The following is a 23011-nucleotide window of genomic DNA, read 5'->3' as shown; positions in this document are numbered from 1 at the left end:
TCCAGAGTACGCACTGAAATGAACTTGGCATTGGTCAATTCCTGATAAGAACATTTCCAACTTTTCACCAATTTCATCCACTGGAAATCCGAGAAAGGACTCAAAAAGTCTAGGTCTCTAAATGTTTTTTTTGAAAACAGCAATGTTTCTTATCATATCTTTGCTGTTGCCTTCATTACACATCAAACATATGCATATGGATGCACATTTAAAAGTAAATAACATAGTAAAAAAAAAACTTGAAAGTGTCCAAACATAAGAAATAAACCATAGGTAGCGAGCTCCATGGAACTACTTACTTACTCTAGCAAATTACAAGTCTTTTAGTATTTTTAACAGGAGATCAAGAAGTTGTATTTTGGCTTTGAAAGAAAGAGTGATCAAAAGGCAGAGAGGAAATAATGTGAAAGAAAACAGGCTACTTCTGAGGAGATCTATCATGGGAAAGAGGCTGAAGAAGGTTGGCTTGAAAAGTAGATTTTCAAAGAGCCAAGGCTAAAGAAAAATACTGTGGAAGACACGGAAGGTGGGCAGAATGCCAGTACTAGGCAGGTGAAAACGATTACTGAGGCAGTGGAGAAATATCATCAGGTACCAAGTCAAATGTCCACAAAGAGCATCAGAAACACAGAAGGTGATTTTTTAGTGGGTTTTGAAGTGCTTATAGGCTGGTACATACCTGAAGATGTAATGACCAGCAGTGTCATGTTTACAAAGAGTAATGGCAAGGAAGAAATGTCAGGAAGAAGAGAGAAGATTCTGAAGACAACTATCTGCCCCTTGAAATATGTTGCAAAAAAAAAGACAAGACTGAATGTTATGGCTGCATATACCCAGGAAGAAGGCTAGATCCAAAAAAAGTAGCCATTTGCATCATAATTTATTATCGAAATAAGAGAAGAAAAGTGAGCATGGAAGCAACTGAAATCTGGGTGGTTAAGTACAGCTATAACAGGACACTGAGATATTTCTTCATCTGGCTGATGTAATATTTTCAAATTTTTACTTTGCTATAACAAAACAAAACAAAACTGATTACTTTTTGTGTATCAAATCATCTTTCAAACTGTAGGTGATGAAAATGTTATTCGTATCACAGTACGCACAGTAAGCTCAATATACCAAGCTTTCATATACAAAGCAAGCAAATATAAGTTCATGGGATTTCTCTGAGGCTAGGAATAAGACCCTAGGATGAGGTGTGAGCTTTCAGAGTTGAATTGCAGCAAAATTACTTATACTATATGCAAACATCCAAATGCTCCCATCAGTCTCATTTTCTGTTTCTATGCTCTCTCCTCACTTTCCTGATTTCCTTGGCAAGAGAGTTAACATACACTGGTGAGAGATAGTAAATCTTTTTATATTTAAAGGTTACAAAACACTGATTCTATTGATGTAGAAAGCATTTAAAAATGGACACTTGGATGCCAAATTTAGTCCCATTTCCTAGTATGTACTCATCAAAATGATTTTATTTATTTTAAAAACATCTCTAGAATCAATTTTACAACTAAGCACAAAACTTAGTGGTGCAAATACAGTGATAACAAAAATCAGACTTGGCTACAGTTAAGATGTTAAGATTACACTGTATCAACAGAGGGCGGACTTCCATAACTAAAACTTATGTAGACTTGGTGAACAGTAAACTTCTTTTATGTTGGAGCTACTGAGTTGTCAGTTTCAATTAAGGAGAATAAATCTATGATCCACCACCAAAACCAGAAAGGATTCAATTTAAATTAATTAATAATAGATTTGCACTCATTTTATAACAAGCAGGTTCTTGAAACATAAAGGACTCGTTGATTCATCCTCCTGAATCTCAACAGGTAAATTATTTAGAAATGCTCATCAATATTTCAATGAGCATGCTTTCTTTTTTTGAATACTACATTAAATGAGCAGGCCTTCTTTGCATTTCAGCTTTCTGCACCTGTTTATTCTCACAAATACAGTGTGGCAGTAAAGTAGATCTGCACACATTCTGAAAGGGTGCCAGCTCTTTTTTTTTTAATGAATGAAAATTCAGCACAAAAGTATTCTAAGAGATCAGCAGACTTGTTATTGGACCCAATCTTGGTCATTGTAACATTGTATTCAGTGACAATTAGTAGGGAACTGCTTTGGGGTTGCACCAATATAACTAGACCAGAATTTAGCTAAGATCTTTTTCCTTTAAGTATGATTTGAAAACAAGTGTTGGCACTTGTTTGCAACTCGAACCGTGCATGTGTATTCATATGTGTGTATGTTGATTTAGGAAATGGAAAAGGGCATAAACTCAGTGTTTAAATTTGGAGTGGAATAAAGATGGTATACACTTATTTTTGAATTATTATTTAATATATTAATGTTGATAAAGACAGACATTACTTTAAATCTCACCAGTGCTATCTCAAGTCAGATTACTGGTTGTATAAATGTGTGTTTTCTTGTTTTAAAAAATAACACCAAACCTTCCCATTATATCTATGCAGTTCCAGTCACTCCACCTCAAACACAGTCATCTCTAACAAGAAGAGCATGTTTGTGAAACTACAGGACAACCTTGATCTTGGGATTTGAATTATTGTCCTTTCAAGCTTAGAAGGAAGACATTAACTGCTACAGTCCAGGGCGAATACCTCATTAGGGCAGAGAAATTGTACTACTGCTTCTTAAGTTACTAGTGGTCTAACTGCTCACATTACTGCTTTCTGTCATTAGGTTCACAAGGGCCCACCTTTCAGGTTTCTCAGAGGAGGCCTCAGTGGCCTGTCTCCTCTGACCCATATCAGAACTTGTTCTTGTTTTCAACATCCCTTACCAAGTTCAGTTCCATCTGTGCCTTGGCTTTCCTAATCCCATCTCTTCATGTCCAGACATCATCCTTGTATTCTTCCCAGGTGACATGCCCTTCTTTCCGCAGCTGGTCCAATCCTTTCTTTTCACTCAGTCTGACCAGCAGGTCCATGCCGGTTTCCTGTCTCCCCTGCCCGCTTTCTTATTCTGAGGGATGAAGAGCTCTTGTGCTCTCAGAAAGGCATCTTTAAAGAGTAGCCAACTTTGTTCCACTCCTTTGTCTCTAAGGACAGCTTCTCAGGAGATCTCATCTAACAATTTCTTTAACAGCCTGAAGTTTGCTATCCTGAAATTCAGTATCCTGACTCTGCTCTTTGCCAGGCCCACATTCCTCGAGATTAGGAACTCAACCAGGTCGTACAGTCGCTACAACCCAGGCTGCTTACAGTCTTAATGACTGTAACAATTCCCTTCACATTGGTGAGCACAAGGTCCAGCAACACTTCCCTCTGTTCAGTCCATGCAACACCTGAACAAGAAAGTTTTCATCAGTGGACTCCAAAAGTCTCCTGGACCACTTACAACGCCTTACAGTTTTCCCAGCAGATATCCAGGTGGTTGAAATACCCCACATGGATGAGAGCCTATGAGCAGGACACTTCTTGCATCTGAAGCAAGAAGGTCTCATCAACAGACTGCCCTCGATCAGGTAGCTGCAATAGATCCCAACCACCCAGTGCCCTTTATTGGTCCTAATCTTAACACATAGTCTCTCAGCCTGTTTCTGAGGTTCTCAGAGGGAGCTCCTTGCATTCTTTTTAACATAGAAAGCAACTCCCTCATTCCTTGCCTATCCCTTCCAAAAACCTTACAGCCCCCAGTGATAATATTCCAGTTACACAAGTCATCCCACCATGTTTATGTGACAGCAGTAAGATCAAGTGCACCAGTTTCCAACTCCTGCTTATTTCCCATGCTGCGTGCATTGGCACAGAGGCAATGCAGCTGGGCTTTCGGATGCATTACCCCCATAGAGGAGTCCTCCCACAAACCTCCTGAACAAACCTGAGGCACTCTGTTGCTTGGACTGTTTTGAATTTGCCTTTCCTCTCTTGGAAAACTTCTATTAAATTACTATGGGTCACATTTCGTTACCAAAGAAGTTAAGCTGCAATGGGAGAAAATGAATTAAGAAGTCAGCGTTAGGAATTCTGAAACGCAAACACTCCAAGACCAAGCTCTTATTGATGTGCTTTTAACTGCAGACACCAGAGGTCAGAAACGCTGCGCAGCTTTTATTCAACCACAGCCGTGACTGGTCACTGCGAGTAGTGAAATCGGATACGAACTGATGTGTTTTGCCCGGAGTTATTTATCTGCTTTCTTTCTGGTGCACCGGACGGGCAGCCCCACAGCGGGACAGCCGGGCATCTCTTTCTGCTCCGCAGGGCTGCCGTTAGCACACGCGCCCCCCGACCGCCCCACTCCCGCACTGCCCCTTCCCTCAGCAGCAACCTGTTTAGCGGGGGGCGGGCGGAGGGAGGGACCGAACCCGCCGTGGCCCATGAGATGGACAACTGTCTCTGTCCAATCGCAACAGAGAGTCTCTCCCCCCACGGGTGTCTATTGGCCGCGCGGAGGCAGGAGGCGGGTCTTCGGCAGCTGGCGGAGCTCCCTCCGGATCGCGGCGGGCTGTCCGCAGAGCGCAGCGTGTGCGCGGGGTGAGCGCGTACGCCGCCGTCCTTCTCCAGCAGGGACCATGCAGGCTCTTCTCGCCGTGTCGCGGCGGCTGCCGGCCGGCTTGCTGCTGTTGGCCGGCTGCGTGTGCGTTGGACTGCCGGAGCCGCTGTCGCCGGGCAGAGCCGCCGTCTCCTCTCCGTGGGCACCGGAGGCGGCGGCTCCCGTCGTGGTGGCCAACCGCGGGCTGCGGGTGCCCTTGGGCCGCTCTGCCTGGCTGGACCCTACGCGGGACTTGGTGCTGCAGGTGCAGCCGGGTGACCGGTGCCATCTCACCGTGCTGGACGAGGACCCGCTGTGGCAGCGGCCGGGCCGCCTGAGCCCCAGGCGCTTCCCCTGCGACTTCGGTCCCCGCGAGGTGCGCTACTCGCACCTGGGCGGCCGCAGCCCCGCGAGGGACCGCGTCCGCCTGCAGCTGCGCTACGACTCGCCCAGCCGCGCCCTGGTGCTGCCGCTGGTGCTGGAGGTAGAGGTGCTCTTCACTCAGCTGGAGATCGTCACCCGAAACCTGCCCCTCGTCGTGGAGCGCCTGCGGGGCACCAGCAGCCCGCTGGATGCCCGCAGCCTGGAGTTCGCCTTCGAGCCGGGTCGGCAGCGCTGCCGGGTGGGCCTGCTGCCTTCGCTGACCGGGCTGCCCCGCTACGGAGAGATCCTCAACTACCCCACGGCCGTGGCGATGCCGGCGGGAGGGACCGTGGAGACGGCAGGAGGCGGCCCGTTGCCTGCCTCCATGTGGGACTGCGAGGAGTTCCTGCGCCTAGGGCTGCGCTACCGGCACACGGCGGCCGGCAGCTCCCCCAACCGCGACCTGGTGCCGCTGGTGGCCGAGTTGTGGGAGGCAGCGGGTGGCGGGGTGCTGCTCAAGCGCGAGTACTTCCAGGTGTTGGTGCGGATTCGAGGCGGGATGGAGAACGTGGCACCCAAACCCAGCTTCATGGCCATGCTGATGATGGAGGTGGATCAGTTTGTCCTCACCGCCCTCACGCCTGACATGCTGGCAGCTGAGGATGCTGAGTCACCCCCAGACCTGCTGCTGTTCAACATCACCTCGCCCTTCGGCCCGGGCCAGGGGCACATGGTCAGCACAGACGACCGGAGTTTGCCCATCTCCTCCTTCAGCCAGCGCGATGTGAGGGAGCTGCGCATTGCCTACCAGCCCCCCGTGGAGGACTCTGATCGGGAACGTCTGTTTGAGCTGGAGCTGGAGGTGCTGGATCCCGAGGGCGCTGCATCAGAGCCCTTCGCCTTTGTGATTGTGGTGAAGCCAATGAATACCCTGGCACCTGTGGTGACCCGCAACACTGGCCTTGTGCTCTATGAGGGGCAGTCACGGCCTCTCTCAGGCCCTGGTCCCAGCCCCAACCTGGTGATCAGTGATGAGGATGACCTTGAGCAGGTGCAGGTGAGTGTTGTGGCAGGACTGAGACATGGCCACCTCACTCTGCTGGAGGACACCCCAGCATCTGCTGCTCCTCGTAAACACTTCACGGTGGCTGAGCTGGCAGCAGGCCGGGTCATTTACCAGCATGATGGCAGTGAGTCTCCACTCAGTGACAACTTGGTGCTGCGACTGGAAGATGGTGGCTCCCGACACCATGTTGAGTTCCTTTTCCCAATTACCCTGGTACCCACTGATGACCAGCCACCCCTACTCAATGCTAATACAGGGCTGGCTATAGCTGAGGGTGAAACAGTGCCCATCACCACTCGTGCTCTTAGTGCTACTGACATTGACTCACAGGATGCCATCCTGCTTTTCACAGTGGAGTCTGGCCCCAGAGCTGGCCAACTCCTCCTCCGGCAAGCACAGCCACCTCCTGGCTGGGAAGAGGAGGAAGAAGATGAGGGCTTTTCCTGGAGAAAGGTGCCAGGTGTAGTGGGGAGCTCACTAATCTATGAGAAGCCAGTGAGAGAGTGGCTGCAGCAAGACATTGTGGAAGGGCGTCTCTTTTACCACCACTTTGGGCCACACAGCCCTGGCCCTGGGGTTGTGTTGGACCAATTTGTCTTTAGGGTCCAAGATGACAATGACCCACCCAACCGCTCTGGACCACAGACCTTTGTGATCCGGGTGCATCCTGTAGACAGATTAGCCCCTGAGCTGCACAGCAGCAGCAGCCTGCACTTAATTGTTGCAGAACAGCAGGTGACTCCCCTGCGGAGGAAGCACTTGTGTTACACAGACCAGGATTCAGGGGACCGTGAGCTCCGCTACACGGTAACCCAGCCCCCCACTGACACTGACTCTAACCACCCTCCAGATGAGCATGGAGCCCGCCTTGGGTCCCTTGTGCTGACTGAAGATCACTCTGTGGAGGTTACCCACTTTACACAAGCCCAGATCAATCATCATAAGATCTCCTACCGGCCCCCCCAGGAAGAGCTGGGAGTGGCTCCTCATTTAATTCAGTTTCACTACCAAGTGGAAGATGCAGCTGGCAATGCAGCTGAGGGGACTTTCACCATCTACCTGCAACCTGTGGATAACCAGCCTCCTGAAATCACTAATACTGGCTTTGCTTTGCCTGAGGGAGGCAGCCATGTCCTTAGCCCAACTGAGCTGGATGCCAGTGACACAGACACAGAGCTTGCTCATCTCCGATTTATCCTGACCCAGGCTCCTCGTTATGGCCAGCTGCAGCTTTCTGGGTACAGTTTGATCCTGGGAGGTGCCTTTGGCTTGGAGGATATCAGACAAGGAAGAGTGGTGTATGTACATAGTGGAGCTGAGACCAACAGTGATACTTGCAGCCTTGATGTGAGTGATGGGGTTCATGTTGTGCCCATCACATTAAAAGTGAATGTGCACCCAGTTGATGATGAGGTTCCTACCTTACAGTTGGCCCCAGGCACTGTTGGTTCTTACCTGGATGTATTGGAGAACGGTGCTGTTGAAATCACTGCTAATGTAATTCAGGGTACAGATGAGGATACAGATGACTTGATGTTGACTTTCATTGTAGAGGATCCTCCTCAGTATGGGAACATCCTGGTCCAAGGGGTGCCTGCAGAGAGATTTTCCCAGAGAGACGTGTTGGATGGTGCTGTGGTGTATGCTCACACTAGTGGTGAAATAGGCCTTCTGCCCAAAGAAGATACCTTCAACCTTACCTTGTCTGACCTGGCTGAGGAGTGGAACATCAGGGGCAATGTTGTTCAAGGAGTGTCAGTATTGGTGACTATTCTCCCTGTAGACAATAAGGCCCCAGAGATTTTTGTGGGGGAGCAATTCAGAGTAATGGAAGGTGACAAACGTGTTATTACTCCTGCTCATCTAAGGGCTGAAGATGTGGATACTCCTAGTGATGATATCCTGTGCACCATTGTTGCCCAATCCACATCTGGGTATGTAGAGAACATCTCTCCAGCCCCAGGATCTGAAAAATCCAGAGCAGGTATAGCTATTAGTGCTTTTACTTTGAAAGACCTCCGTCAAGGGCATATTTTTTATGTCCAGAGTATACATAAAGGTGTAGAACCTGTTGAAGACAGATTTGCTTTCCGATGTTCTGATGGCATTAACTTTTCCCAAAGGCATGTTTTCCCTATTGTCATTAAGCCAATGAATGATGAAGAGCCTGAAATCTTTATACGAGAGTTTGTTGTGATGGAAGGCATGAGCCTGGTTATTGATACCCCTATCCTCAATGCAGTTGATGGGGATGTCCCTGCCGATGAGTTAACATTTACAATCACCAGGCTTCCCAGGCATGGCCACATTGTGAACCAGCTGGTCAATGGAACTGTCCTAGCAGAGAGCTTCACCTTGGATCAGATAACAGAGAGCTCCAACATACTCTATGAACATGATGACTCTGAGACAAGAGAGGATAATTTTGAGGTGAAACTCTCAGATGGTAAACACACCACAGTGAAAACAATATTTATTATGGTTATTCCTGTAGATGATGAGACACCCAGAATGGCCATCAATGATGGTTTGGAGATTGAAATAGGGGAAACTAGGACTATTCATAACAGAATATTGAAAGCTACTGACCTAGATTCTGAAGACAAAACCTTGACATATATTATAAGATATGGACCAGGACAAGGTCTTTTACAGAGATTAAAACCTTCAGGTGGAGTTGAGAATATCACTCTGGGGATGAACTTCACTCAAGATGAAGTGGATAGAAATTTAATTCGATATATGCACTTTGGCCGAGAAGGCGTTCGTGATCTCATCAAATTTGACGTGACTGATGGAATAAATCCTCTCATTGACCGCTACTTTTATGTCACAGTAGGTAGCATTGATATAGTCTTCCCAGATGTAATCAGCAAAGGAGTTTCTTTGAAGGAAGGAGGGAAGGTAACCCTTACAACTGATCTGCTTAGCACCAGTGACTTGAATAGTCCAGATGAGAACCTAGTTTTCACTATTACCAGAGCACCCGTTCGTGGTCATCTTGAATGCACAGATCGACCTGGGGTGCCCATCTCCACTTTTACTCAGCTCCTATTAGCAGGCAATAAAATTTATTACATTCATACTTCAGAAGATGAGGTGAAAATGGACAGCTTTGAGTTTGAGGTGACTGACGGTTATAACCCCGTGTTTCGTACTTTCAGAATTTCTATCAGTGATGTGGACAATAAGAAACCTATTGTCACAATCCATAACCTGGTGGTGACTGAAAATGAATACAAACTAATAACCCCGTTTGAACTGACTGTAGAAGACAGAGATACACCTGATCCATTGCTAAAATTTGTCATCACTCAAATACCAATTCACGGTCAAATCATGTTCAATAACTCCAAACCAGTCACCACCTTCACTAAACAAGATCTCAATGAGAATCTGATCAGCTACAAACATGATGGCACAGAATCAGTTGAGGACAGCTTCTCTTTCACTGTTACAGATGGCACTCACGCTGATTTCTATGTCTTCCCTAATACTGTGTTTGAAACAAGGAGACCTCAGACTATGAAGATTCGGATAATGGCTGTGGACAACAGCGTACCTCAAATTGTAACCAACAAAGGTGCTCAGACTCTGCGTTTTCTGGCCACAGGTCACATAGGGTTTCTGATTACCAATAAAGTGCTCAAAGTGGAAGACAGGGACAGTTTACATATTGCTCTGAAGATCAGAATCACAGAGGGTCCTCGCCATGGATTCCTGATTCATCTGGGGAAGGGCAACCATAGCATCAGCCAGTTCACCCAAGGTATTACAGTACTCTCCATGCTCTTTAGTTCACTGGTAACATTCTTTTTTCATGTTAAACTGTGTAATAATTGATGAGATAATCTTTTTGACAGCAATTTATTTGTAGTGGCTTTATTCTTTTTTTAGTCCTACTTATTGTGTCTGTGATAGCTTTAAAAAGGAAAGGGTGTTTACTGGATAAACACTGAATAAAGGAGCATCTTTGCTTTAGAGAGCTTACAGTCCAAATAGCTTGGAATAAGTCTAATTAGATTGAGTTGACTTATTCATTTGGATAACAGAACTGGTTGCACATGGCTCCAGATCTCTAGAGGCCAAGTGCCTTCTTTGAGAATTTTATTTAGAAAGTGCTAAAGGAGTGGCTAAGCTATTATTAACTAATGGTCATGCTATGGCTAGGGTGTCAGTTGCAATACAGTTTGAGTGTACTTAACTGTAAAAAAAACAAAACAAACAAACAAACAAAAAAAACCAAAGAAAAACATTTCCCACACATGGGGAAATAATGAGTGCATTTGTTGTCTTAATTACACAAACCTTAGCCACAAAGTGTTTGTGGTAAGTTAAAAGGTAACATAAATGTTTTAAAATTATGTCAGTGGTACTTAACTTTTTACACAGACCTAAAATGCCAGGTGGTATAAATAGGATGCAAACTGCATATGCCAAATGCCTTACTACACGGCTATGAAGTAACTTTCTTCAATTGAAAGGCAGCACCAACTATTCTCTGGAGAATTTTCCATGTCACTATGTGATGAATTAATGAAATGAGGTTTCTTGGAGCCTCCTGCTGCTGTTGTGTGTTTAGACTGTATGACTACTCGCAGACTCAGAGCTAAAGGGGCCCAGACTGGCTGAGCTGTGTAGGTAGTAAGGCCAGAGATGAGTCCTTGTAGCTGACAGTATTTGATTTCACATAGCTCATACTGATGAGTATCCCTGGTTACAGGCTTGGCTATAAGTGGTACTCTTGTCAGATGCACCAAATATACTGCAAACAGGCCTGATGAACTTTTGAATGGCTGGTGTGCCTTAAGTTTTACAGTATTAGTGCAGAGTAGAAGGTAAGGAGGGACTAAATATGTTAAGCTTTGGGAACAGCTTCAGCTCATGCAAGGAAGGCTGTGGTAATGCAGTATAAGCAGTATTAAATATGTCATTGTCAGAGTAGGTGAGAAACAGAAGATGGTAAGAGTGAGGAGATAACAGATTGTCACTTTTTTTTTTAATGGGCTTTCTCTTACAATGGAGAACAGAATTGCTGGGCGAGTGCTCGCTAAAAACAGTCTGCTGCATAACAATGTTACCTCATTTCATGGGGACAGAAAGGGAGTGGGAACCAGAATGCTGAGCTGAAGGAGAAGCCTACAGCCTCAGGGAAAATTGATTTTAGAGTTTATGAGGACCTCCAGACCATGTTAAAACTTCACAAGCTCTCTGACCATGCTGACACAAGCACTCTTTATTTCTACTGATTTGAAGTCTTTTTGAGAAGTAAATACAATTTTCTTCTTTGAGCTCGTTAATCAAGTAATGCCTGAGCATCTGCATACCATTTCTGTGTTATCTCTCTTCTCTACTTTCTAAATGCTTTCTATGATGGTTTATATCTTGTGAAGCGAACACATTAAAATGTCTTATGAATGCAGGGCTGGTCACTTGAGGGAGAATAGGTCTGGAAAGGCTGCATGAGAGTGAGAGGGAGAAAGCATCAAACTCACACAGGGGTAATACATCTATTGGGGGCAAGGAGAGAGGAGTTAATGGAAGTCACAAAATAACCTGGGAATGTAAGTCATGGGTAACAGAGGCTGTCTTTTGCTTTCCTTTTTCTTCACATGCCCTCATGCCTGTAGCTGTTTTGGGTATGGGAGGGGTCATAAATGACAGGGAAACATAAATTCTTGGCTGGACCTAGAAGGCTGTAGTTTTCAGAAGTAATGTGAGGTGCTGAGATCTTATGTAGACCAAGCTGCATGCTCAAAACTGTTCACTGTTGTCCCTTATTTTTAGCCCACTGTAATTGAGGTGCAAGGCACACAAGGCAGCGAACTTATGCATATTTCATACTTCTGTTATCCTGAGACTCTATTATCTAATTATCAGAGCAGGAGTAAATAAGATCCTCTTTTATGACATTCATTATCAAGTCCCAATTCATTAACATGTGGATCCTGATAGAGCTTGCAGAACATCTTTACTATCTTCCAATACATGTTGGAAGGGATCTCTAGAGGTCATTTGGTCCAACCCTTATTAAAAACTGGACCAAATCTGAAATCAGATTGAGGTCTTCAGGGTCCTATGCAGTTCAGTTTTGAGAGATGTTCAGTGGTTTGTGAAGGCCATCCTAATGTTCTACCATCTCATAATCCCATTCCTTGGATTTCATGGAATCATAGGCTCAGAGAATGATTTGGATTGGAAGGGACCTTAAAAATCATCTATTTCCAAACCCCCTGCTGTGGGTAGGGACGCCTCCCATAAGCCCAAGATGCTCAAAGCCCTGGACAGCCTGGCCTTGAACGCTTCCAGGGATGAGGTGTATCTTTGTGTGAATACGCAAACTATCCAGTTTGTGATAACACTGATGAAACAGCATTTTTTTGTGCAAGCAGCTTGAGCAGTCCAGTTTTTAAGATTGTCTGTAATCAGAACAGGGACCAGAGGGATTCTCTGGTAAATGGCTTTCTGCTTTCTGCTTGAGATTGTATTGCAGTGATGGCCCACAGTACTTTTTAAAGAGCTAGAAAGGAAATTAGCCTCGCATGCAGGTTGAGCTAAGAGCCCCCATTCAAAATGCAGTTGTGCAGAATTTAGTAGGTTCAGGAAACTTGTTCCCTGTGTATTTTGTTCAGGAATAAGCAATGTGGAGCTTTGTAATACATCAAATACTTCTGCTACCACTGCAGTAAATAGTCTTTCAGCTCACAAACGTTGTAGAGTTCAATGGGATTGCTAAAAACAGATATTAGAGTGCTGAAGAACTAACTTCTGGATGAAAGGCCTCCAACTTCTGCAAACAGTTGGTGCTTTTTATTCCTTTTTATTTTATTATTAAAACAGTCTGATTGAGAGAGTCAATTGACAGTAATAAATTAAAATACTCTTAAAAAAAATTAAGCAGTTCCAAAATTTATTCAATTATTATCTATTGCTTCAAGTTATATCTGAAAGCAGCGGTTTCAATTCATTATTACTTCCTTATTGCTTTATATTTACAATTTGATGATGAAGAGCAAATTTACAGAAGAATACTTTTTACATGATAATTTCTAGTTTCTAGTGCTGCTCTAGGATAAAATGTATACAAAGAATAACCTGTGTGCATAATTGCATAGAATTCATCTCTGCAAGTTAGGGCTGGAATCTGTTCATAGCAGATATTCATTAAGATTAGATAATATATTTAAAAGTGGGGAAAAATCTGTTAACAAACTGCCAAGTCTTTCACATTTAAAGAAGTTTGGAGGTATATAACAAGTTGTTAGTTGTTGAATAATGTTTTAAATGCACACCATATGATGGAATCTTCAGTGCTGTTTTGAGAGTCCCAGTCCCACGTGGGTAGGCTTTTAAGGGTCAGGATACATGAACTGTTTTGTGAAGTATGTTTGTTTCTTAAAATAATAGACATTAATATATGTAACCTTTATTAACTGCATCAATTCTGCAGAATTTTAAATAGGAACTTCATGTCCTGAGCTAGTGTAGATAACTTCATTTTTTTTTTTTCCCCTAAGAGAAAGCTGCTGGATTTCTAGTGAAGGAAGAATTCCAATTTCATATGAATGTTTAGTAGGTACTGCAGTTGCATAATAATAAATAATGCTTGCAACTAGGTCAGCTTTAACATAGCTAACTAACCTGATTAACTGTGCAAAAAAAGTGTAAAACTGCTCAACTGACTCTAAAGGTGTACTTAATGAAAGGAAAGCAGGCCGTTCCTTTGCAATTCTTTTCACAAAAATGAGATTTTTGGATGACAAGTGGCTTTTTTGATGAGGTAGTCCTGCAAACATTGGCTCAAGTGCTTATCTTTATGTATGTTGGAACCATTGATTTTGATAAGGTTACTCACATGTGCGGAGCTAAGTACCTGTGTAGTGTTTGCAGGATGAAAGATTTATTTGCTGCACTGACATAAAAAGGTATTTGTTTGCATCCTCTTTACAGCCCTGTGAATTTTTGATCTCTAACTTTCTTTCAAACATTTATAGAAGAGATTCTTTAGTGACATATGCCTGCTGATAGACTTCTTAACTTGTTTGCCTTAGAAGATGTCTGGCTACTTTTGGAACTGAGGATGTTGAGGAGCTCTAATAAAGATGCTTTTGGCTTGTTTTTGACCAATTCACATGCCATAGCATTGAAATAGAACTTGGGTGCTACTTGACACTCATTTTAATGCCACTGATTTTGAGAACTTGCTCTTAAAATTGAATAAAATAGGAATTACTCTACACTGTTTGGTGTAGTATCAGACCAGGAATTTGACCAACAAAAGTCTTATCTTTCAAATAGAGTGACAAAAAATACTTTTATGTATTGCGTGTTTCCTGTTACTTCTCAAGGAAACCAGAGCACACTAAATTAATAAATATTTGGTTATTTCTTGTATACTTTTAAAACTGATATTGATTATTAAAAATTCTGTGTTGATATTTTTTGTTGCTGAAGTCTTGTCAGCTTAAGTAATGTTGAGTTCTACCTGATCACTGTGTTTGAGCACTATTTGTGACAGGACATTTATAGAGGTTACATGCCATATCACTTGAAAATGGGCTGGTATGAAGGATGTTTAAGTTGGTTTCAGAGGCCATTTTTAGGGAACTAAAGAGATTAAGATCTCTGTACTGCAGAATGAGCAGAGATATCCTTCTCTAGAGTTAGGCCACATGTCAAAAAGTAATCCAGTTATAGAAGCAGAGGTGGGTTATGTGGACTGGAATTTAACATATAAAATACCCTGGGTTTTGTTCCTTTTTCAGTCACAAGTTTCCCATCGCCTCTGATGAGTTATTTAGAGTAGAATGCTTTTTATCTCCTTTCAAGTATCTGTATGGTGGATATCAGCATTTGAAGCAATTTCCTAATTATCAGGCATGACTGAAATAGAAACAAAACCTAGGGTATTTTCTTCCTTGAAGCAGGCTACAGTACTTCTCAGGATGGTGACAGAGTGTGTATCTGGACTTCTGCGAAAATGTGCCACAAATAAACTTTCTGAATGTTGACCTTAAATAGTTAAATTTCCTTTTGATTCTTTTTCTAATACATCTTAAATGAAAGAGAGGACTAGGGATAAGGAAATATAGTGAGAGGAAATGAATCACATCTGTAAAGCTTCAATTCTGTTAAATGCTGAAGTTTCTTAGCTGTAGTGGAGAACCTTGGCTTCTTTCTGCTGAAATGAAGCTATTCAATACAAGTCAAGTTTTTTCTGTAAAACAAAACAAAACAGTTTCCTGTCTGTAGCATTTAAAGTAAGGTGCATTTTTTTCCTGATTCTTTCCAGCTGATATTGATGATATGAAGATATGCTATGTTTTACGAGCGGGTGACAATGCCACCAGTGACATTTTTCACTTCACAGTTGAAGACAGTGGTGAGTACTTGTAAAATCTGTGATTTTGTTGTTCTGGAAAGAGATGGAATGTAACTATATTTGGGGAGATTAAGAACATGGAATGTAATTGGGGGAAGTTCATGCTTTCCCTTGGGATATGATTTTTGTTTTTATTTTCCCATGTTGTGGACTGCCAATGGTGACAACAGAAAGAGGTTTGTAGAAATTATAGTTGCATCTAATGAAAAAAAGTCCACTTATTAAAGGGAGTGATGTTACCTAAGTCTACTCAGATATTTGGGCTTTCTGTAGTTTTTTCTTTGTATTCCCTGTCCATAATCTTCACACATAAATTGTCATAAACCTTTTATCTAGAGAGACCTTGCAGATTTTGATTCACTACTATGGTTGCCTACCTCTTTAAAGATTCCAGCTGTAAGACCACCTTTCGTCTATTCATAATGGGGGATTGTCTCTGATGTACATGTTGCTTTGTGTTCAAGTTCAGCTTCTACGTCCTTACCGTAACAGAATCCTTGGTGGCTTTATGAAAGATCTTCATCAGGTGACAGATTCTAATGACTGATAATATCTCATAGGGTTGTGGAAGATGGAAAAGGAAAGAATGAAAACACTTCGAGAATACTGGCACATGTTAATTCTAGGAAGCAAATGTATTGGGTTGTTTGTTTGTTTGTTTTAAAGACAAAAGAAAATAATGGTTTGAGGAGTAAACTAAATGCATTCACCTGCTATTTTTTCCATCCAGTGTTGGTCCGGTAGATATTTCTATATGAAGAAATTTCTGTGCATAGTAACAGTTGGCTAGATTACGTTACTTTAATACCTTTTTTAACGATGTGATACACAGTTCTATGAATAATTAGCAAAGAATATTATTAGTTGATTTCATAATATACTTCTTAGAAAACACACTTCATACCAGATTTAGCTCATATACTCAGCATGTGCTTTCTTTACAAAGCAGAGCTAGTGTTAACATCAGAGAACAGGCATTTGCCCAGTCTGTCACAGATTGAAGAGTTTATCACCATCTGCCATTGCTGGGAGTAGGTTTATTAAATCATGTTCTCCTGTTCATTGTGCTGGACAACTACAGAAAAAGACAGTGCCTCCAGAGACTTTTGAAAATGTGATTTCAAATCTTTGCTACCTCAGAGATTAAGTAGCGAGATAAGAGTTTGTAATATTTGGCTCATTTTACTTAAATATTTTATTTTTACTGAATAGTTAGAAAACTTGAAAGCTAAATAATGATAATTTGACATAGTGTGATGTATTTGCTTTGTAGTAACCTCACTTTCTTGTGGCAAGTGTCACTATGTGGTGATACTGTTCGTTATTTTCAAGTTCTGTTAGTAGTTAAACACTCAGTCTTGAAATGTTTCAAGATTTCATGTGAAAGAAGTAAGTAAAACTGGGGAAAATTAGCTCTCTCAGTGGACTGTCTAACATCCATTCTAAATTTGAGTTGATCCTTGGGAATCCAACATTCTTTTCATGGTATTTTAACGTTTTATCTTGGCAAATATGTGTTTAAAGCAAATTGCACTTAGTATATTCTAGCTCTAGACAACAGTTTTTCTCTTATTGGACACATCTGCCACTTGCAAGTTGTAACAGATTGTCAATTGTAACAATTGTATTTTTTCCATGATATGAAGCATCATCATAGTAAGAAGGTATTTGCTGATTTTTTAAGAGTCTTTGGAATTTGTGACATTATCATTTTTGCAGGCTACTTAGCAAGATGGTAAGATGGTCCTTACTTTCCTGTTTGTTGACTCAGTGCAAGATGAGTTGTGTTGTATTTCAGAGTACTTTTGAATTTTTCCTTGACTGAAGATAGTAAAAATGTGTTTAAAAGTTGATGAAGTTGTGATCAAAACATTTTTGTGTAATTGAAATAACTCTTTTTTAGCAGTGATGTCTTCAGAACTTGTCACAGAGGTGAAAGATCTAATAATTTATCTAGCAGTATTTCAGCTATGTTCAGAAAGACACCAAAGGAGGTATGTTTGCAGCTCAGATAGATTGTGGCAAATTTTCAGTGGTACCAAGATTATTGTTACAGAGTGTTTGATTTTAAGCTAGATCAAAGAAACTGTGCATAAGATCTGAGTGAAAGATTGAGCACAGACTACCAACATCTGCAGTTTAAAAGCACGCTTCAGATTTCTATCTTCTGTATTGGGAATTTTGCAGTAGTAACAAGTTTGTGATTGCTACCACGCAGGACCTGACACTGTAAACAAAGTAAGTGAATCATTCCATAAATAATGTTCCATGTTCCATAAGTAATCTTGTGTCCCAGCTATTTTATGTCTTCCAATCCCTTAGTGCCTTAGCAGCAGGAAGCTAGAATACCGATCCCGGCTTTCTTCAAATACTTTAAAGTATTAAATTAAGTTTAAAGAGTTATAAAGTTGATTTTCCTACAGTCCTCTAGCACCTCTGAAATATTGTTTTATGTGTCTTGGAATATTTATTCATGGTCTGTGAATGCAAATAAGACTAGTCTTTCTGTAGCTCCACCATTTGATAGTTGATCCACCCCACTCAATGCACAGTAACAAAAGAGAACAAATGCGAAAACTTGTCAATTGCCTTTAAATCACAGTCTGACTGAGACTCTAGACTGTTACTTCAGGTAATTGCATGGAGGCGTGGCAAGTAGAAGGAGTCATCAGACTTCTCCACTTTGAATTCTGCTGTGAATCTGGAATTGTTCATCTTTTTAAATGTGAGCGGCTATTGTGACAAGCAACAGCAGAATAGGTGAGTAGGAGAGGACAAAAGAGCCAAGTCTTTGCTCTGCCAGCTCTGAAGTGAGTGTCAAACTGAGGAACAAATCACTAGTTAGGATCTGAAAACATGAAATGGGGTGCTGGAGGGAACTTGTCTACCTATTGGCCAAGGGACAAAATTGCAATTCAGACAAATGGAGAATAGCTCAAAAATTATGACTGTCAAATGGCAACTATTCAAGTGCAACTGAAGACAGCAAAAACAGGCTCAAAATGAAGAGAAAGGAAGGCTATTAAAGAATAAAGCAGAGAAGGCCGTTTGGACTGTTGTTTACAAGTGAGAGCCTGTGTTATTCAAACTGAAGTCAGACCTTTTGTCAAAAAGTACTTGTTGAGGTTTGAAGCTCTGTGAGATTCTTATCATCAGCATCAATTACCTACATATGTATGGTTGTAGTGCCTTCTGGCCTTAAGTGACTTCTTTCATAAGGGTAATTAGAAAGTGAGATAAATTGAATGTAGTCCAGCAGGTATCAGCACTGATATTTTTTAAGATAGAAGTTCTAATTCTTCATGTTTGGGGAATTATCCTCAAAATGATCTATAAGGTGGATGACCCCTTCCATTTCTGTTCTACTTAGGACAAGAAGACAGTGTAGTGTGTTGGCTGCTGCAGAGTTAGCTGTGCCACGTTTTGAAAGAATTGACTGTATAAATATATCACATCATATCAACAATTTACTTTCTGCTCTGTGTCAAATTTAGGTCTTAAAATGACCATATGGAGACCAGCTGATACTGAAGTGTTGAGTTCATTTTAGCAAAACTTTGAAAAAAGTTTGGATATTTCTATTTTTCACAAGAGTTGCAAAATAACCTTTGTTGAACTGCTTTACTGAGAAGTGATTTCCACAGTGCATTTATGAAGTGGAAAAAAGCTCTTAGCAAATGCAAGCATATGGCAATGGTGAATCCTGATGTTTAAATTACAAAATTCTTAATTCGGTGATTAATAAAGGAATCAATGCTACCAATCAACAGGAGAAATAGAATATTTTCTGGTGGGGAAGTAAGAAATGAAAATCTAGAATGATTATCAAACTCTTGGATGTATTTGTTGAATCTGAAGTTGTGCACTATATGTGTTATGTTTCTAAGAATGTGAAATTAGTTGAAGGGGTTTAAGGCAATTTTTGTCCAGATTCTGTTGATGCTGTGGAATAAAACAATGTATCCTCAGGCTTGCACTAAACTCAAATCGTAGCTCAGACCCAACAACCCAGACTTTGACATTCCAGATATGATATTGCCAGAGGCAGATATATTCCCTTACCCAAGGGCAGCTAGCTAGTAATGAGTATTGAGACTGGGGTAGCAGTACTAGAGCAGCATGAATGCTAGCTGCAAAGCAATGCTTCTCTGTAAAGGACTATTACAGCATTGTAGTCCCCATTTTCTTCTTCCCGAAATAAGAGAAAATCCTTCCTAAAAGGAAGGTGTTGGCATAGGCGTGATGTGTAAGGTGTAGGTGTTGTAGATAACTCTGAGTTGTTCTAGTTCAGACCTTGTGAGGTCTATTCTTCAATGAATAATTGCTCATCTATTCTAAATAGTGATCCACACCAGAATATTTTTTAAATTCTAATATAGAATGTTATATATATAGAGAGAATATGTATATTTTATATATAATATATAGAATATTATTTTAATTCTATTTTTTAAATTCCCTACAATTCTGTGATTCTTTGAAATATATGACCTGCTCTTGCTTAGCTAGTGCTCTCATCACAGTAGTCTGACTTGTTGTTCCACTTCCTATCCTGTCTGTTTTCTGAAGGTTGAGGCACTGTGAAATAAGACCACAGCACCCAAGGGAAGAACTCTTGTTATGAGCCTCACTATTTTTTGTTGCAAGAAGCTGGTGCCTTACAGACAGTATTTTGCATTACGGAGTCAGTTACATTAAAATTTCCTGCTTTGAGGAAAGAATTGAGAAGACTCTGATTTGGGACCACAGCATTTAAAAACAACACAACAGTAACAAGGGGAAAACTTGTTTTCAATTCAGTCTTAATTTGAAGTGTAATCTGACCCCCCCCTTACCTAACTCCTTTTTCTCAATGATCAGTGGAGTCCTCCAAGCTGTTTCCTTAGGACTGTTAAGTGGCATCTTGCAGTACAGTGCCTCAAGGGTAGCCTGGTTTCAAAGGGGAGGTAATGAAAGAGCCTCTTGCCTGGTTTAGGAATGTGAGGATCACTTGGGAAGGAAAGAAACAGGATTTTTTTTTTTTTTTTTCAGTCTCTGTGGAGCAGCTTTTCTTTGAGCCAAAACATTGCAAAGCCAAGGCTCATTGAAATTGGTGGTTTACATCATTAACTAAATTTCATTTAAACTTTTCATTGTAGATTCCCAAATGCCTTAACACAGAACTGCATTTTCTCGTACTAACATTTGGTTAAACCTCTGTTTAAGCAAGAATCTTTCAAAAACAATTCCCTTAAGTTAGTCCTTAAATCACTGTCTGGGAAAACTACATAGGCTTTTGCCATGAAAAAACACTGTTAATTAAAGAAGTATTGCTCTACTGCTTAGAGAAAGCTTCCATTTTTTGTTTAAAAAAAAAAAAAAAAAAAGAAAAAAGAAATTCATCTGTTGTCCTGTGCTTTACTAAGTAAAAAGGGCATATTTTAAAGAATTTCACCATTCTGGTATGTGTTATTCATATGAGAGAAAACAATATGATGCTTCTGAGTATGATTATAGAAATTAAACAGTTGTCAGATTTTTTTTCAAAGCCATAACACTAATATACTTTCCAGGATGATTTGTAATAACAGCGTTCAAACAGACATTTCAGACTTAATATCTGACAGTTCTGAAAGAAGCAGACTGGTAAATTTCACTGGGAATTACTTGCTGCATCCTTGTTTGACCTCACATGTGACATTTGGTCACATTCATCTTGGCAGAAAATATCAACTACATTTATCTTTGGCTTAAAAATGGGAACGTATTATGTTGGTGGTATGTTAAATCATTTGCCAAGTACTGTATTGGGTTCTGATCTGTTGCCAGATTTACTGCTGCTACTGTTTTGATATACCTGAGGTTGGTGCCCAAACAGTTTTTCATGTCACACTTCTTACTGTAAATGTTAGCTGGAGGTTTAAATAACAGCTTGACGATACGTTTTTAAAAAAGCAACAACAGCAAACAAACATAGAAAGAAGTCCTCACCTATCTGTAAATTAAAGATTAATTCACTGAGGTGATTATAAATGTGGCTGCAGAGCAAAAACAATATTTAAGTGGGTCCGTTAAAATATATAAAGGTATTTGTGTGTTTTGTGTAGAGATAATTACATTGGAAATGTAGAAGTACAGCTAAAACAATTTTTTTTTTTTTTTTTTTGCGAGGGAGGGATAGTTCTATATTTTTGTCTGTTTTTAATTATTTGGATTCAAATGCATGGTGGTTTTTGCCAAAAGCAAAATTTTCCTCTGCTCCCCATTCTGCATTATTGATCAGTTTTAACAAAAGCTGAACAAAGTGAACAAAGTCAAAATGCTGAGCTGAGGTGCTGCTCTGCATTAAGAGAGGCATTTATGATGTGAATTGCGTTTGTACAGAAGTTAGGGCACTTTGTGCAAATGTGTGGAAGGCTCAGATGCATTTACTTAATTTCAGGAGTTTTGAACCCACCCTCCCATAGTGAGACCTAACACCATGCCCCTTACTTGTGTTCTGATCTCCTTCTCCCTCGTGTGTATGATTTCTTAAATAGTTTTTGGTATGTAGCTTGGACCCAGATATTCCTGTTTCCTTCTGAGTACTGCTTAGAGAAAGCTTCAAGTGTAGGGCCAGTGTGTTCTGTCTCATTTTTGTGTATCTCTCTCCTCTTTTTGCCCTGTGTATCTTATTTATTTATTTTTTTTCTATAACTGCTGTTCTCCACAGAATAAATTCCTAGATTGTGCTGATTAGGAGCAGTGCATTCTGAAATAACATGTAGGTTGCTGTTGGCTTAGATTGGAGTTTTGAGCAGGCAGTATTTTTGGTTCCAGTTCTCTTTGAATCATGCCTAAAAGTCTTGTCTTCCATGTAGAATGAATATCCCAGCTCCTGGATTGTTTGGGTAGAAGGGAAATCCCTCCATACCATCAGCTGTCAATAGACATTTTTAATAATTTTCAGCTGAGATCTCTTTCCGAATAATCGTACTTTTAATGAACAAGATATTGGTGAGAAAATTGATGAGCTTTGCTCTTGGAACTGAATCCTGCTTCCTGAATAATGCCATTGATTTCATTTGGCCTGCTCAGGTGAGAGGCAGGGGAGGTGATGCTTGAGATTAGCATTGTAAGTACTTAGCAGGCTTTTTACCCAAGAACAATCCATAATTTAGCTTTTATATTATTATGATATATAATAAGGCTCTGCTAGCTACAAAAGCAGCACAGCAATGAGCAGTAAAATCAAGTCAAAATGTGAGAATTAAATGGATTAAGCAGACATTAGGCTTCAGTGAAAGAAATGAGAACTCTCACAAATAACAGTGATTGCTAGTGACATGAGAACCTGCTGAAAGACACTAATTCCTAAAGTTAGCTATAATGAGCCTGTGAAATAATACTGGTTGTTGGCTGCAAATATTTTTGATTGGGATGGATTGAAGAGGTCTGGGGAATCATTTTTATTTTATTTTTCTTTATTTTTTGTTTTTATTTAAGAGTTAGTAATACATACAAATTCATAAAAAGATGTTCTATGTTAAAAATTTAGTACATTTTATTGGGATCCTAAATAAAAAGTAACTGCATTTTTCATTAAGTTTTGACATTAGCCAATCATGGAGTAGACAGATGAGAGTGAAGGTGTGCTGTGATGTGGTTGTGGTGACAGTACCGTGATGACAAGCAGTTGGGAGTGGCTTGTCAGAGAGGTTATAGAAGATGTAGTG

At 41.0% G+C, this 23011-nt stretch overlaps 1 protein-coding gene across 1 annotated transcript in view; it reads left to right on the top strand.

Annotated features, from left to right (window-relative positions):
- The first annotated feature begins 4490 nt into the window (after window positions 1-4490).
- Window positions 4491-23011, top strand: part of FREM2 (FRAS1 related extracellular matrix 2) — a 129721-nt gene continuing 111200 nt past the window's right edge. The window contains exons 1-2 of the mRNA XM_048934420.1: window positions 4491-9704; window positions 15228-15317. Coding sequence (XP_048790377.1) covers window positions 4547-9704; window positions 15228-15317 — 5248 coding nt within the window. The 5' untranslated portion in view covers window positions 4491-4546. The remainder of the gene's footprint in view (window positions 9705-15227; window positions 15318-23011) is intronic.

This window comes from Lagopus muta, chromosome 1, assembly GCF_023343835.1.
Source record: "Lagopus muta isolate bLagMut1 chromosome 1, bLagMut1 primary, whole genome shotgun sequence".
Taxonomy (NCBI): domain Eukaryota; kingdom Metazoa; phylum Chordata; class Aves; order Galliformes; family Phasianidae; genus Lagopus; species Lagopus muta.
Note: the sequence above shows the minus strand (reverse complement) of the source record. Positions and strands in the feature narration are given on the sequence as shown.